Here is a 13,499-nt window from a genome sequence, read left to right on the forward strand (position 1 = left end):
AGAGTTTTTATTTTATCTTATTTCATTTTCAGTTTGCTTTAAGTTGAACAGAGGCAGAAGAGCACATTAGAGAATAAGATTATTTTGAGTGACCAGCTAAGGTAGTGCGTATCTGAGAGGATTTTGCTTATATTATACACTCTCTTCTAGTATCAGTGAGGAGAGGAGTTACTGAACGAAGAAAAGGTCTCTGAGAGAAAACTCAAAGTAAGAACAGTTAAGTTCATTTTGAGAGGTTTGAAATCAAGCAAGAAGAGAGGTCAAGGGAGCTGGTGAGAAGGTCCAGGAGACAGGAGCGACAGAAGCCACAAGGAGCTGGCTGAATTCCCAGGACAGGTAGCCAGGAGAGGCCTTCTTTTGGGTGCTACTTGAGAAAGTTTGGTTTGTCATTCAGTTTTCCTGGTGACTTCAAATCCATTGCTGGTTGTCTTTTCCTCTCTTCTCCCATCATTCTTGTGTGGTACCCAGAAACTGACTTCTGGTTTTTAAGAAGTGTGCTGACGGGAGATATGATGTATTGGAAGGTCCTGAGAATAAGCCTGGTGGTTCTGGCTGGGTGGGCAATCAGTACCACTAACTCGGAGCTGGGCTGGACACGCAAGAAATCCCTGGCCCAGAGGGGACTCCTGAAGCAGGTGCCGTTGGAAGGTGAACACTGTTGGCTGGGGCACAAGGTTCGAAGACCCAGAACTGCTCCCCAGCACCATCTCTTTGGGGTCTACCCAAGCCGACCTGAAAGCTACCTGAGGTCCTACCCTGTGGGGAAGCAGCAAACCCAGAATGCAGGATGGAGTAAACAAAGCGCAGCAAGACATGCTTCTAGTGGTGTTCCTGGAGACCTGACTGAAAACCCAGCAGGAGTGAGGAGGGCGTCTGAGCAGCCAGCTGCCCCGTGGGTAAGGGATGGTCCTATTGGGCAATCAGAGCTGCCGAGAGATGATGACAGTTATCCTGGCAAGAGAGAATCCAACGAGGTTCTAGGTGAGCCTGTGACTCGGGGAAGCTCAGAAACTGCTGCCTCCACCATTGCCACCTTTGTGTACCGGAAGGGACCCTCAGCAGGGACCCGGAGGAAGGGTGAGACCAAGCCTAGGTTTCCTCACCAAGTGCAGAAGAGGCAGGCAGAAGTGACCAGAGACCCCCAGAATAACCCTCAAGATTTCCGGCTTTGGCCTAAGGACCCCCGTAAGCACGGAGACAGTGACATTCCATTGGAAGGCACCATCCAAAATGGTGGAGGGGCCTCTGGCTGGGGAGCAGAGACCTTTAACCCTCAAGGAGGATTGCCTGTACTGTACTTCTCTGGGAAGAGGGAGCGGCTGCTCCTGCGTCCAGAAGTGCTGGCTGAGATTCCCCGGGAGGCGTTCACAGTGGAAGTCTGGGTGAGACCAGAGGGAGGACAGAGCAACCCAGCCATCTTTGCAGGTAATGTCCCACTCTACTCCTGGGCTTTTTCGGGTCCCGGGGGTGTGGCCGGCCCCGTGTCTGTTGTGGGTAGATATAAAGGACAAAAAGAGGAACAGGCTAAAACAGGAAAGCTAGGAAGGCTTGGCCAGAGGGGATGTGTGGGTGTGGGGGGTTATTTATCAAAGCAGAAGTACTGTAGGCAACATCAAAGGGAAGATGACTCCTACCCAGGGCATTGCTGTTATTTATCTCTCGGAGCTCTATACATTGTGTTTGCACTTTGGAAGATCTCAGCTTAGCTCTTTCCCCTTTTTAAAGGGAACAGAGGAAAGGGGGGTCACACTGCTTCTCATAGTCTAGTATGGAAAACCCAGGCACCTCCAGAAGCAGAGGAGAGTCCAAGGATGGTAGTAATGAGTAATGCCCAATTGGGTCCAACCAGCAAGGGAACAAGGCTGCCATCCTGGAACTAGGAAGAAAGGTAGCACTTTTTCTATATCCTGGGTCCCCTTCCCTTCACCCCAACAGATCTACTGGAAGTGATGGGGGCTTAAAGGCCAGGTCCTGACTTCTAGCCCTGGTTATTGCTATGAAGACCTAAATATGAAGCTTGTTAACACGTATAACTCTATAGTGTTACTCAGAGGCGTTTGTTTGGGCTCGCTACCTGTGTTCATTTTGATTAAAGAGAGAAGGACAAAGAGCTGGGTTTGGAGTGGTTGCCTTTCTTTTCCTGTCTGGAAAGGTTGATTTTGGGCAAGGAGTGAGGGAGGGATTTGACTGTATATTTTATCCCCCGGTGTGTCGTTATTCTTTTAGATACTCCACCAAGGGAGAATGGGGACAAATGGGCATAAAGTATAAGGATCTGTATGCAGGGGAATGCCACAATGACTCCTAAAAAGCTAACTAAAAAGCAATCAAATACTTATCAGAAGAAAAATAACAGAGACCAATCTGGATTAGCCAGGCACTCATTCATGTTTGTCCGTTCCATTACATTGATAGAGAAACTGAGGCAATGAGGGGGCATGTCAGAGATAGGCTAGGGAAAAAAAATGCCAGAGTTCGTGAATCACTTGATAGCTCCTCAAAAACAAACAAACAAACAAATGAACCAAGGAAAACCCAACAACAACAAAAACCAAACCAAACCAACCAAGCCAGCAAACAACAAAACCCACTTAGGTTTCCGAGCACAAGCTGCCGTCTGGGCAAATAAATCTGGAGGGAAGAGGCCTCCTCCAGTGGGGTGTCGCCGGAACATCCTCTGGACACTATGTCTCTCCCTCTTTGGCTGCAATTTCTTATTTGGAATCTGGGATTCCCAGACACTGAGCACTCTCCAGTCATGTGGCTTTGCTTTATTTTAGTTTTGGGTGGGAGAGGGGCTGAGAGAAGGGGCCAGGCTGTAAGCTAGGTGGGGGCAGAGAAAGAGGAGAAGGAAATCCTTATTCTGGGGCCAAAATGGAAGAAATAATGAGATGATTATCTGATTGGAGTTGGCAGCTTCAGAGTTTCCCCAGATGACATCTTCTTGCTGCCTAGTCTGGCTTCCTAGTGCCCATCTGCCAGGGAGACTGCGTGCTTGCAGTCTAGATTGAGACCGGCAGATCCGACTGCGCTTCCTCCTGCAGTGGCAACATGAGAGAGCTGGGATCAGTTCCTTGGCTGTGAAGACTGAGAGGAGAATCCAAAAGGAATATATGGGGGAGGCTGTGGGGGACGATTTGCTTGGGGTTATTAAAGTCCAACCTTGGAAAACAGGACTGTGGCACCTGACCCTGCCTTTTACCCTCCAGGACTTCTGTCCCACACCCTTCAAGGAGAGTGAGGTCATGGTTTGATTACAGTTCCAGGACGCTATGCCTCACCTCTGGCATGCTCACCCTCATCTCCACGTGCCTCCCTGCCTTGCCTGTCTATCACCAGCAATGGTCTCCATCCTGCCACAGCACGCGTTCAGATCTTCCAGTGTCCATCACCCGAACCCTCCTAGCCTCTCTAAGCATGTAAGATTAGGCAGAAAAATCTTTCTTGGCAATTTAGTTTCTGAGGTTTCTTCTTCCTCCAGTCAGAGTGGCTCCTGTGGTATTCTGGGACTTCCCTTTTAGGTCTGACTCTAAGAAGTGAAGGGCAGAGGGCCTATCTTCCCTCATGGTCCCTTCACTATCTTTCTTCAGGCTTGTGCTTGACCCAAATTATCTGAGGGAGGCAGTGGTTGATAACAAGGCCTCTATTCTTTGGGCTCAGCATGTCTACTCATTGTCTATGCTGCTGGTATTTCACCTGCGTATAGCTGGGCTAAGGATCATGAGGTCACCAGATCAAGTTCTCAGTAATAAAAGCCTTTACCAATTCCACGACTTTACATCTCTCAGCAATCCGTCTTCCTCCCACTGGCATGGATCCTCAAGCTGGTCAGTGTCTGTTCCTAGCATAGTGGGACTTGAGTTACACAGAGTGACAATGTGGAATCAAGTTGCTGGGAGTTACACACAAGCCCGAAGCTTCACTTCTGTTGCTCCTCTGAGGGTGGGCCAACATGCTGCAAGACTTGGCTCTCACTTTGCCAACAGCTTTCAAACCCCAGGTTCCGCCTACTTAACTCAAACCGGCTTCCAAGTCCTCTACCTACCATGCTTGGGATATTTTCTCCTCAGCAGAGACCTCAAACAGTTTATTCAAAGGCAGTTGAAGCCCCTGCCCACAGCTATGGGACCTCAGGGAATAGTTCCAACATACGGCACTAGGTGGCAGTGTTGTCTCGTGCACAGGAGAGGAGGAGGCCGCAAAGTGGGGAATGTCTCTCATTTCCTTGAGGGCTGTCCAGGATGTCCCAGCCTCTGGGCTGTAATTTAATCACCTTCTGCAAAATGTTGTTGGTAAGCATCCCTCGGGGTCCACTTCACATAAGTCTTTTTTTTTTTTTTTTTCGAAAGGCCTGTCTGGAATAGCAAAAGTGGCCTTTTTGAGAGTTGTGACTAACTTGTAGCGCTAGCAAGCAGAAAAGAAAACAAAATCAGCTAGAATTACCCTCTCTCTGCACTCTAAGTACCCGCATTCTTCTGTAACAAGTCAGACTCCAGAATGCTTTTATTGAGGATTGAGGGCAATGCAGGGCATGCAAACTTCAGGTGCTGGGGGCCTCTTCTGGGCATCCTCTGGGCTTTCTGAAAGGTAGGCCTTCCGAAGTTGCCCGTTTCCCACTGCGGGAGCCCGCCAGTGGCGCAGAATGCTCTGTGGTGGAGTTCTTCACAAAGGTAACCAGTCAGGAGCCTGGCACTTTCAGACTGTGGCAAGCTAGGAGTAGCTTGAGGTCAGGAGTCCATTAGGTTGGGCCATTAGAATTTAGTGTTTAAATAAGCTGTCTTCTGTCCTGTTTTGGCATGGACTCTTTAAGGTCCAGTGCCTGAAGCCATCTGAGCTTTGCCCACCACTCCAACTTCCGTTCCTCTCCTTCAGCCTCAACATACACAAAAGAGGACATTTTTAACAGGTTCCTCCGCACCCACAATTGATTTCAAATGTTCCCTGAAGTCGCCCAGCTGGGTAACCGCCTGCAGCTCCGAGCTGCAGGACACTGAGTCATTAAGTCCATAGTATGCTGGAGTCCAAGCCCAGGATCCTTCACCCAACAAATACTCACTGAGTGCCTTGCCATGCAAAGTGAAGCACGTCAGTGAGCGGAACACAACGATGTCTGAGAGACTGTCCTTGCCACGAGTGCCCAAACCTTACAACACATCCCAGTGTCGAGCCTGGGGTGCAGACACCTCTGGATTCAAATCTTTCTCCCACACTTAACAGGACAATTGTCTCTGGCAATTTATCCAGCTTTTCTCCTGAGCTACACTTTTCTCAAATTGAAAATTAAAGGGAATATGTGTGTGTGTGTGTGTGTGTGTGTGTGTGTGTGTGTGTTACTACATACATGTGATATTTAAGTTGGAAAAAAGACAAATAGGGAGAGGCCCTGTAGAAGTAAGTGTTTCTCGTAAATCGCATAGATATGGTGCTCACCACAAAATTTGGCCTGTGAGGCTTATTTGCTTACCAGTGACATGAAAGATATTTAGCAGGAAATATCCAGATTAAGTTAATTTCGGATTTAGTTCAAAATTTTCCTTAGTGGAGATATTAACTTTAATTCCTTAGGAATTTAATTTGATAATCTGTAAAATGGAAATGGCTGTTAAGTAGCTCTTTTTTTTTTCACAATATAGTCTCAGGAGAAAAATGGCAGACTAAAAATTCAAAAAAGATCCATTTATTTCATTAAAAAGTTTCATCTGTTTTTTTTTTTTATTTTTTCTTTGAGTGGTGCTATTTCAAATCAATTGGGCAATGGTGCTAAAACTTTTCTTTTTCTGAGCCGTAAGCCCTATTAAATCGCTCATGAAATCTGTGCTTGCTTAATAGAAAAGTGTACATATTTACCTGGCTTCTGGACTTCCTGATAGCCAGAGCCTGCTGACATCAGGCCATGGTTCAGAGCCCATTGCCAGCTTTTCTGTGTGAGTGACATCTATGGAATGAGGCTTTATGGTAAAGAGTTCTGACCACCGTGAATGCACGGTTTTGCAGAAGACACAACGGCATATATTTAAAGAGACAATAGGGCCTTCTTGATCCCCCAGACCCAGTCAGGCAAAGAACTGTGTCCACATCTTTCCCAGAAGACAGGGGTCTCTGTCCTGCCCTTGTTTGCTTCCTGCACGCATGGATGGTCAAGTCAGAGTACTTGTCCTCATCAGAGCCTGAGGAATCACCTGTTCCTCTCACATACCCCTCCTGGATCAGGACTCAGATTTTCAGTGAGAATTGTGACCCTGCTGGCACAGAGCTGTTTGTATGGGGGCCCATGGTTTTTTCCCTGGGGGTGGTCCTGTTCTTTCTGGTGATGGAGACGCATGAATTATTGGTGTGAAGGAAACACGTGCCTGATGATTGTGACTTAGCTTCTTTGGACTTTTTATGGTGAGACTTGATGACTCTCCAGTGGAGAAGCTATGTGAGCCTAGTCTGGCCTGAGAGGTAAATCTGACCTATCATGATCACCTTCTGACAGCCTGTTGTGGTACCCTTATCCAGAGAGCCTCCCTGAGTGGAGTGAGCTCTTGAGTTTTTCTCTCTCTTTGTAGTCTGCTTCTATAGACCTTCTTGTGTACTTCCCTGGATTGCACATTGCTTCTTGCCTTATTAGTAAGGCCTGGTTCTTATTTTTATCAACTAAACATCCCTGAGAGGCTCTATGCACCTCCAAACCGTATTTGTCACTCCCAGATACCTATTGTAATGTTAGAATCACACAATTTTACAAATTATGTTTGTGGAATCAACTTGAAGTTTAGACTGCTGGATTCCCATTGGGGTGAGAAGAACTTTCTGGACAGTGGCTTTGAAGCTGTGCTGTTGCTACCTACACAGTGTCTGAAGGGCATCCCGTGGAAACTGCTGAACCCAAGGCTGCCCTCCTGCCTTCCATAGATGCGCTCCTTCCCTTACGTGTCTCACACGAGCAAATGTTTGAATTACTTTAAGGAAGTTCAATCCCACAGCTCTAGATCAAGGACTGTCATGTTATGGCCCCAAAGGTGAAGCTGTTTTTACAGATGAAGTTTGTAAACTTCATTTGATAACGTGTTCTCTGTGGCTGCTTCCATGGTGAACGGCAGAGTTTAGTGGTTGTGACAGGGACTGTGCAGGCTGAGAAGCCTAAAATATGTCTGGTCTGGCCCTTCATCCCCGAAGTGGGAACTGTGCCCAGGAGCTGTTCTAGCACATCGCTTCTTGAGCTTCCGTGTGCCCAGAAGTTAGCTGGGGTGTACCTGGAAACAGACTAGAAGGGAGTGCATTTTTCAGGGATCCAACACAGGGGGTTCATTGACCAAGAACTGTGTGTGTAGAGAGACCACTCCTCCCTGAAGTGGCAAGGACAAAGGGAAAGCTAACACAACTTGGTTCTGGCTTAGGTACCATCAACAACCTCCCAGGATATCCTTAGACCGCTTCTTTCTTCTCTCCTTCCCTGTGGTCAGTTTAACATTACGGGCTGGTGGCTCTCCCAGCCTTGTCTAGCTCCCATTTTCTCCCAGAGTCGTCTTTATCTAACAAAATCTTGGCATATTTAACCCTCTTTTGGCTTTGACTCTTGTACTACTCTGGAACCCACATGCGGGTTTGGATTCTGTTGGGCTGGGGAAGACTCAGCTCAGACAATGCTTTTGCTGCTGCTGTATGTGGACTGTCGCGTAAGTATAAGACACCATATGTGCGAGCACAGGGCAGTGGGTGACAGACTCTTTCTGAAAAAGAACAGATTCTAAATAGTTCAGGCTTTGTGGGCCATACAGACTTTTTGACGCAACTCCAAAATTCTGCTGCTACTATGTGCCGCCCATCGCCACGGTTAATGTACAACCATATTGGTAAGCTGTGTCCCAGGAAAACTTTATCAAAGCAAGCGTCGTGCTGGACCTTGCTCTTCCATAATTGTTTGCAGAGCTTTGATGTAGAGGGTTCTTCCTGAAGGCCATGCTTCTTTTCCATAGTTCCTCTGGCCTTGTTTCCTCATTTCACACAATCCAAAAAAATATTCTGTCATTTCCTATTGTGTTCTACCTGATAAGCTCTAAGCAACAGGCTTATGGGGAATGCTAAGCCACTTAGGAATCACAAGGTGTTAGATTCTGAAGCAGCACAAAGGAGGAAGCAGGAAGATACACTTCACAGGGTTCCCTTACAGTACCACAGGTTCTCTGGGTTTTGTGCTAGCTGAGTGCTTGAAAACCCAGTCTGGCAAAGTCTTGGCATCTGCCTTGTGGCTTTAGATCTGAGACTTTAGAATCATCTTTTTGGTAATGGAAGCAGATGGATTTCCTCTGAGAATGACAAGGTGATATCCTACTCACCACACTCCCGCCTGACACATGCTAATGCCTTTTCTCGCTTTGTCCCCCAAACTTGTTGAAGTCAATGGCAGTTGTAGGTTCTGTTTGATTGTAAACGGACAATACGGTGAGTGAGGCTTTTGAATTCATGGTGGGCTCTCAGTGCCCATACTCTGTGAGGTATGATCTCTCCCCATCCTCAAGGATAAAATGAAAACTCCCAGAGACATTTGGATGTCATTTCTAGCATGGAGCACAGGTTGTTAAGAGTAAGAGACAGAGCTGTAAAGTGGAAACCACCTTTGAAGACAAGGCAAATCCAACTGTTTGCCTGTAGCCAGCCACACTTTGTCCTTCTTCACCTCCTGCTTCCTTCCACATGTATGCACTTTTTCTTGTTCCTCTGGGGCAGGCCATCTGATTCATTCAGAATGTGTATGCCAGGAGGTCTGGCTCCCTCTCTTTCCTGTTTTAGTTCAGGCCTTGCAGAGGCCAAATAAACACCTTATTTGGCATTTATTAGGAAGAAGGCAACACCTTCGTTTGGATCCTGAACCCATACACCCTGAATGTTCAGGAGCTTGAGTTCCTGATGTCACAAATAAGTACATAAATCTCATGATTCCGCCCTTGAGGGCATAGAGTTAGGTTACTCTAGGGCCTCATCAGACTTGGTTCTGTTCACATTACACACCCTCACTCTTGTACCTTCCAGAGAGCACATTTCTTTGCCAAATATGTATCCCCCAAAATAACAACATTCTTCCCTTCCTGTGTTTACTACCTGCTTAAAGACAACCTTACTTAAAAAAGAAAGAAACAGCCAGGAAATAAAACTCAGGGCAAACAAAAACAGTTTTCTCTATGACTCAGAAGTGAGTGGTGAAGAAAAGTGGTTCTTCTCAAATATACAATACAACAACTGGAAGCCAAGGCTTCTGAACATTTTGAAGTTGAAGCATTGCCATGACAACCAGTTGGAACAGCAAGGTCAGTAGTTATGGCTTATGCCTAGATTGGAGATCCAGGTACCTGATCAAAGGTGAAGACACAGAGCTTGAACATTGATCCTTAGCCACTAACAACATTTTCCCTCTTTCTTTCAATTACTTTCTGTACATTTGGGGCAGATTATGATAGTAGTTTGATATTATACATGCTCATTAATTCATTTGTTCAACATTTATTGAGCTTCTATTCAGTAAAATACCAGACATTATGCCCCATGCTAGAAAATTAAGACTAAGAGCTGTGCCTATAAGATGCTCACAGTCTTGTGGGAGGCTCTTTCTGAATTATTATAGTCTTCTGAACAGGAGTAAACAGCTCTGTATGGATGAGAGGTAACCAGAGTCAGAACTGACAGGACTGAGGTGAAAAGAATAGTGTCAGATAGTACAACAATGTCAAGAAAGCCATCAGGTCAGAGGTGGGGACTTTGACTTGGCAGGTGGGAGTCACAGACTAGTTTAGGGGAATCTGTTTCACTCTAGTTGGGTAGAAAAGGAGCTAGTATGGTAGGAGAGGAGGGGGTTGGTGAAGGTACACAGCAGGATGTTCAGGAAGGATGCTGTTAGGGGTAAACACAAACTCAGAGATCCAAGACTCAGGGCACAATGTTAGAGAACTAGTAATCTAAAGCAAATGATAGTGTAAACACAGGGAGACAAGTAAACAGAAGTGTAAAGTGTGCAAATGTGGGCTCAATTACTGTAAAGGATTTTCATTGCGCTGTCTCCTTGGCAACTTCTGTAATGCTGACTTTATGTCACGCACTGCAGCAGTCAGTTTAGACATCTCAACTCAGGATAGCTTGAAGAAGGAAATGGAGAGTGGAGAGGTCAGAGAGAAATAGGACATTGCCCAGGGCCATATAGCGAGCACAGACAGAAATAAGGAGCTGCAGCCAGTCCACACAGAACCAAGGTCACAAGCCTGCTGCAGATAGAGCTGTGGTTTGAGCCCGAGAGCTCTTGCCTCGGAGTTGCCCCTCTTCTCTCTCAGTCCAGTCTTCTGTGTTCTGTCTTTGTTTCGGGCCCATCTACACAGGCTGAGCTACTATATCCGGCTTTGAAATCATTTTAATTTAAGGTAATATAGACTTACAGATAGTTTCTAGCTCGGTTTATTTTTCTCCACTCACTAACTTACTAGTTCATTTATTCAACAGATGTTTATTGACTGTGAAGTAGGCATTCAATAACTGTTTTTGAAAAAAAAAAAAAAGAAGAAGAATCCCTCCTACTTCACACAGAATAATTATAAACATGAACCATAGCAGCAGTCTTTCTTAGACAGTGTTTGTTTCAAGGCACATTAATAATTTGAAATAATTGTATAATAGACTATGCCTATAATCCTCATAATCCAGGCCATGGCATGGATCCCAAGGGTAGAGGTAATTTGAGGCAAGATTCCCTCCCTGGGTGTGGTGGCCTTGCTGGGCCCTTGGAGAGAGAGAGCATGGAATATCATTGGCCTGAACAAATCAGGGGTAGGCCATGACAGGAGGTAGGCATGAAACGGTGGTGTCACCCTCTTTGTCTCTTTGACTCTGTGCTCTCAGCATTTCTAGGAAATGAGCAGTGCTACATGGCAGTGCAGTGCTGAAACACAGGCCCTGAAAAGGGAGGCAGCTGCTCCCTTCTGCTCCTGGCAGTTCTTTCAACATGCTCGCTCCCTACCCTGTCTCCTACTACCTGCAGCATCCTTCAAAGTTTCAAGTCAAAGTTCCACCAGGTCCACTTAGCAGGTGAGGCCTTTGGACCTCTCATTACCATCTTCAGACAGCTCTGGATCTCAGCCATTCCTGTGTCACCTAGCACCTTGGCAGATCCTGGAAAAGAGTACTTTGACTGAATAGATAAAGAATATTCTGGATCTTGTACGTACAGAGCTTGGCCTCTTTTTGATTACTCAAGAGGGACCATACCTTAGAGTTATGGGCTATCAGGGAGTTCTTTCCTCTCTACATGGCCTACCTGTTCCTTGCCTCTGTGTAACTATTCCTTCTGCTAAACATCCTGTCTATACCGCCACCTCCACTGAAGTCTAATTTGTGGGAAGCAAAGCCAGATCTAGAGTCCAGACTTCTAGCCTTAATCCCTTTACCAGGACTGGGAAGCTCCTCATTTATAAAATTGGAGAATTAGTAGTTTTGATCTAAGAATAGTGATTATATTAAATGAATCACAGGTTTGGACTTATGCCCACTAGATAGTAAGTCTTTGATCGATGCTGGTGGTCATTTTCATCATTGGTGGTGCACAGAACTCTTCCAGCTAGCCTCTTTGGGTCTGCCTTCCTCCCATACACTGCTCTTCCTCATGCCCTGCCTTACAACCATGCTAGTGCCTAAAATCTCCTCAGGCTTGAACACTTGATGCCTGCACATCCATTCACGGAGTTATTTGTAGAGAAAACTTAACTACCCAAATCCTAGCTAACAGTGTTGTTAACTAATAAATTTGCTTTTACTGCCTTTTAGGCAATCGAAGGACACAATTACAATGTGGGACTGAAAAGGGGATCTAGTAGCTAAAATCCACCATTAACAGGTGGAGTAACCCATACGGCCATAGTCTCAGGTGTGGATACTGAGAACCAGGTGGTATAATGACAGGGACCAAGACTCCAGACATTGTCTGTGCCAACACCAGCAGCTTAGTGAGGCACACACAGAGGGAAAGCCATTTTTCCTAAAGTCAAGTGGGGGCAGCCTGGGAATACACTCCCAAGTTTCTGAGCTTCTAATTTGGTTTTATTTCAGTTCTTTCTGGCTGCTTTTGTTTAATTTAAATTTCTCATTGGAAAGTAGAAGAAAAGATTTTATGAAGATTTTCAGTAAGATGGGATTAAAATTTATGTTAGTCCTTATTTAACCCTAACTATAAATTCATTAGATCACATTTTTTTCCCCCTTGTTCTTTCTCTTTAGAGACCAAATAGCCAGAATAGTTCTAGGCAGGGATTTACCCACAGGTCAGAACTAAGAGAATGCTCTTTGAACACAGGGCACTGCAGACTCATCTGAGTTCAGGTTGAGAATACAAGCTAAGGCTCTCTGCCACTGTCACACAGCTGAACAAAGCCACTATGAATACTTAAGTCAGACTGGCATAGCCTTGTATGTGTTTGTGTGTGGGGGAACCTAAGTGGGCTGTCTCCCAATGCTTTCTTCCTGGGAAGCAGAGGCCTCTTAGGTGACTTGTGCTTGCATGGCAGAGGCATGAACATTTAGGTGTTATCATGTGAGCACAGATAGTGTGTGTAATTGAATGATTACTGGATAATCTAGTAGCCAATGGGAAAATGCTTTAGGCTACAAGAGCAATGCAATGCATCACTTTTAGAAAATCTGCTATGCAAAATCTCTTGTCATCTGATCAAGAGGTGGTAGCTTATTTCCAATGCAAAAATCTCTTCTCCAAGCTTGCTTTAACTCATGACTTCTGAGTACTGCAGGACCACTGAGTATGTGTGAACTACCATGTAAATACTTCCTAGGGTAGTATTGATTGTGTAAACTGACCCTACTAAAAGGAAACACAAAACAAACTTCTGAGAGGCTTCATTATTAGATGGAGGAATTAAACAATAGGAAATTGGAATTGCTGCTGTTTCATGGGAATTAGAAAAAAAGAGTTTGAGGGGAGACTTTGCTGGAGGTGGAAGAAGGCTGGAGAAGGGGAAATAGCTCTTGGTAAGGGTGCCACAGTGTGTCTGTGTCTGTGACTCTCTGAGGACTAATGAACCGTGGAGGCCATGGTATGTCAAGATGAATATTTGCCATAGTCTAGGCACTCTCCAGCATATGACTTTCCCTCTCTGAGTTCGCATCTCTTACCTTCTGCCTTGGGGGATCTATATTCTGTTGTACTGCTGGCCTCCCATTTTTGTTAAGGTGAGATATCAGTTGATGTGAACACAGGCTGAGGACACCTTTCAACTTTTGATGAGAAACAGCAGGCTGCTCCAGCCCTCTTCACAGTGCAGAGGCTCACTGGGTAAACCTTAGGTGGTCAGCCTTAGGCCACTCTAGCTCTTAAGGGAACTCCATAACTACAGGATCAGAATGGCTCTGCGAGGCTCAGGAGCTTCCATACTGTTTGCTCTGGAAGGCAATTAGAAATGACTCAAATGACAAGCCAATAAACAAACAGATAAACAAGTAACTAAACAAGCAAACAGAATTCCCCA

The 13,499-nt window shown here is 45.7% G+C and overlaps 1 protein-coding gene across 1 annotated transcript in view; it reads left to right on the forward strand.

Annotated features, from left to right (window-relative positions):
• Positions 1–203: 203 nt before the first annotated feature.
• Positions 204–13,499, forward strand: part of Pappa2 (pappalysin 2) — a 237,996-nt gene continuing 224,700 nt past the window's right edge. Inside the window, exon 1 of the mRNA XM_055624540.1 lies at positions 204–1,425. Within this exon, the coding sequence (XP_055480515.1) occupies positions 510–1,425 (916 nt within the window). The 5' untranslated portion in view covers positions 204–509. The remainder of the gene's footprint in view (positions 1,426–13,499) is intronic.

This window comes from Psammomys obesus, unplaced genomic scaffold (genome assembly GCF_907164565.1).
Source record: "Psammomys obesus unplaced genomic scaffold, mPsaObe1.curated_primary_1811, whole genome shotgun sequence".
In the NCBI taxonomy this organism is placed as follows: Eukaryota; Metazoa; Chordata; class Mammalia; order Rodentia; family Muridae; genus Psammomys; species Psammomys obesus.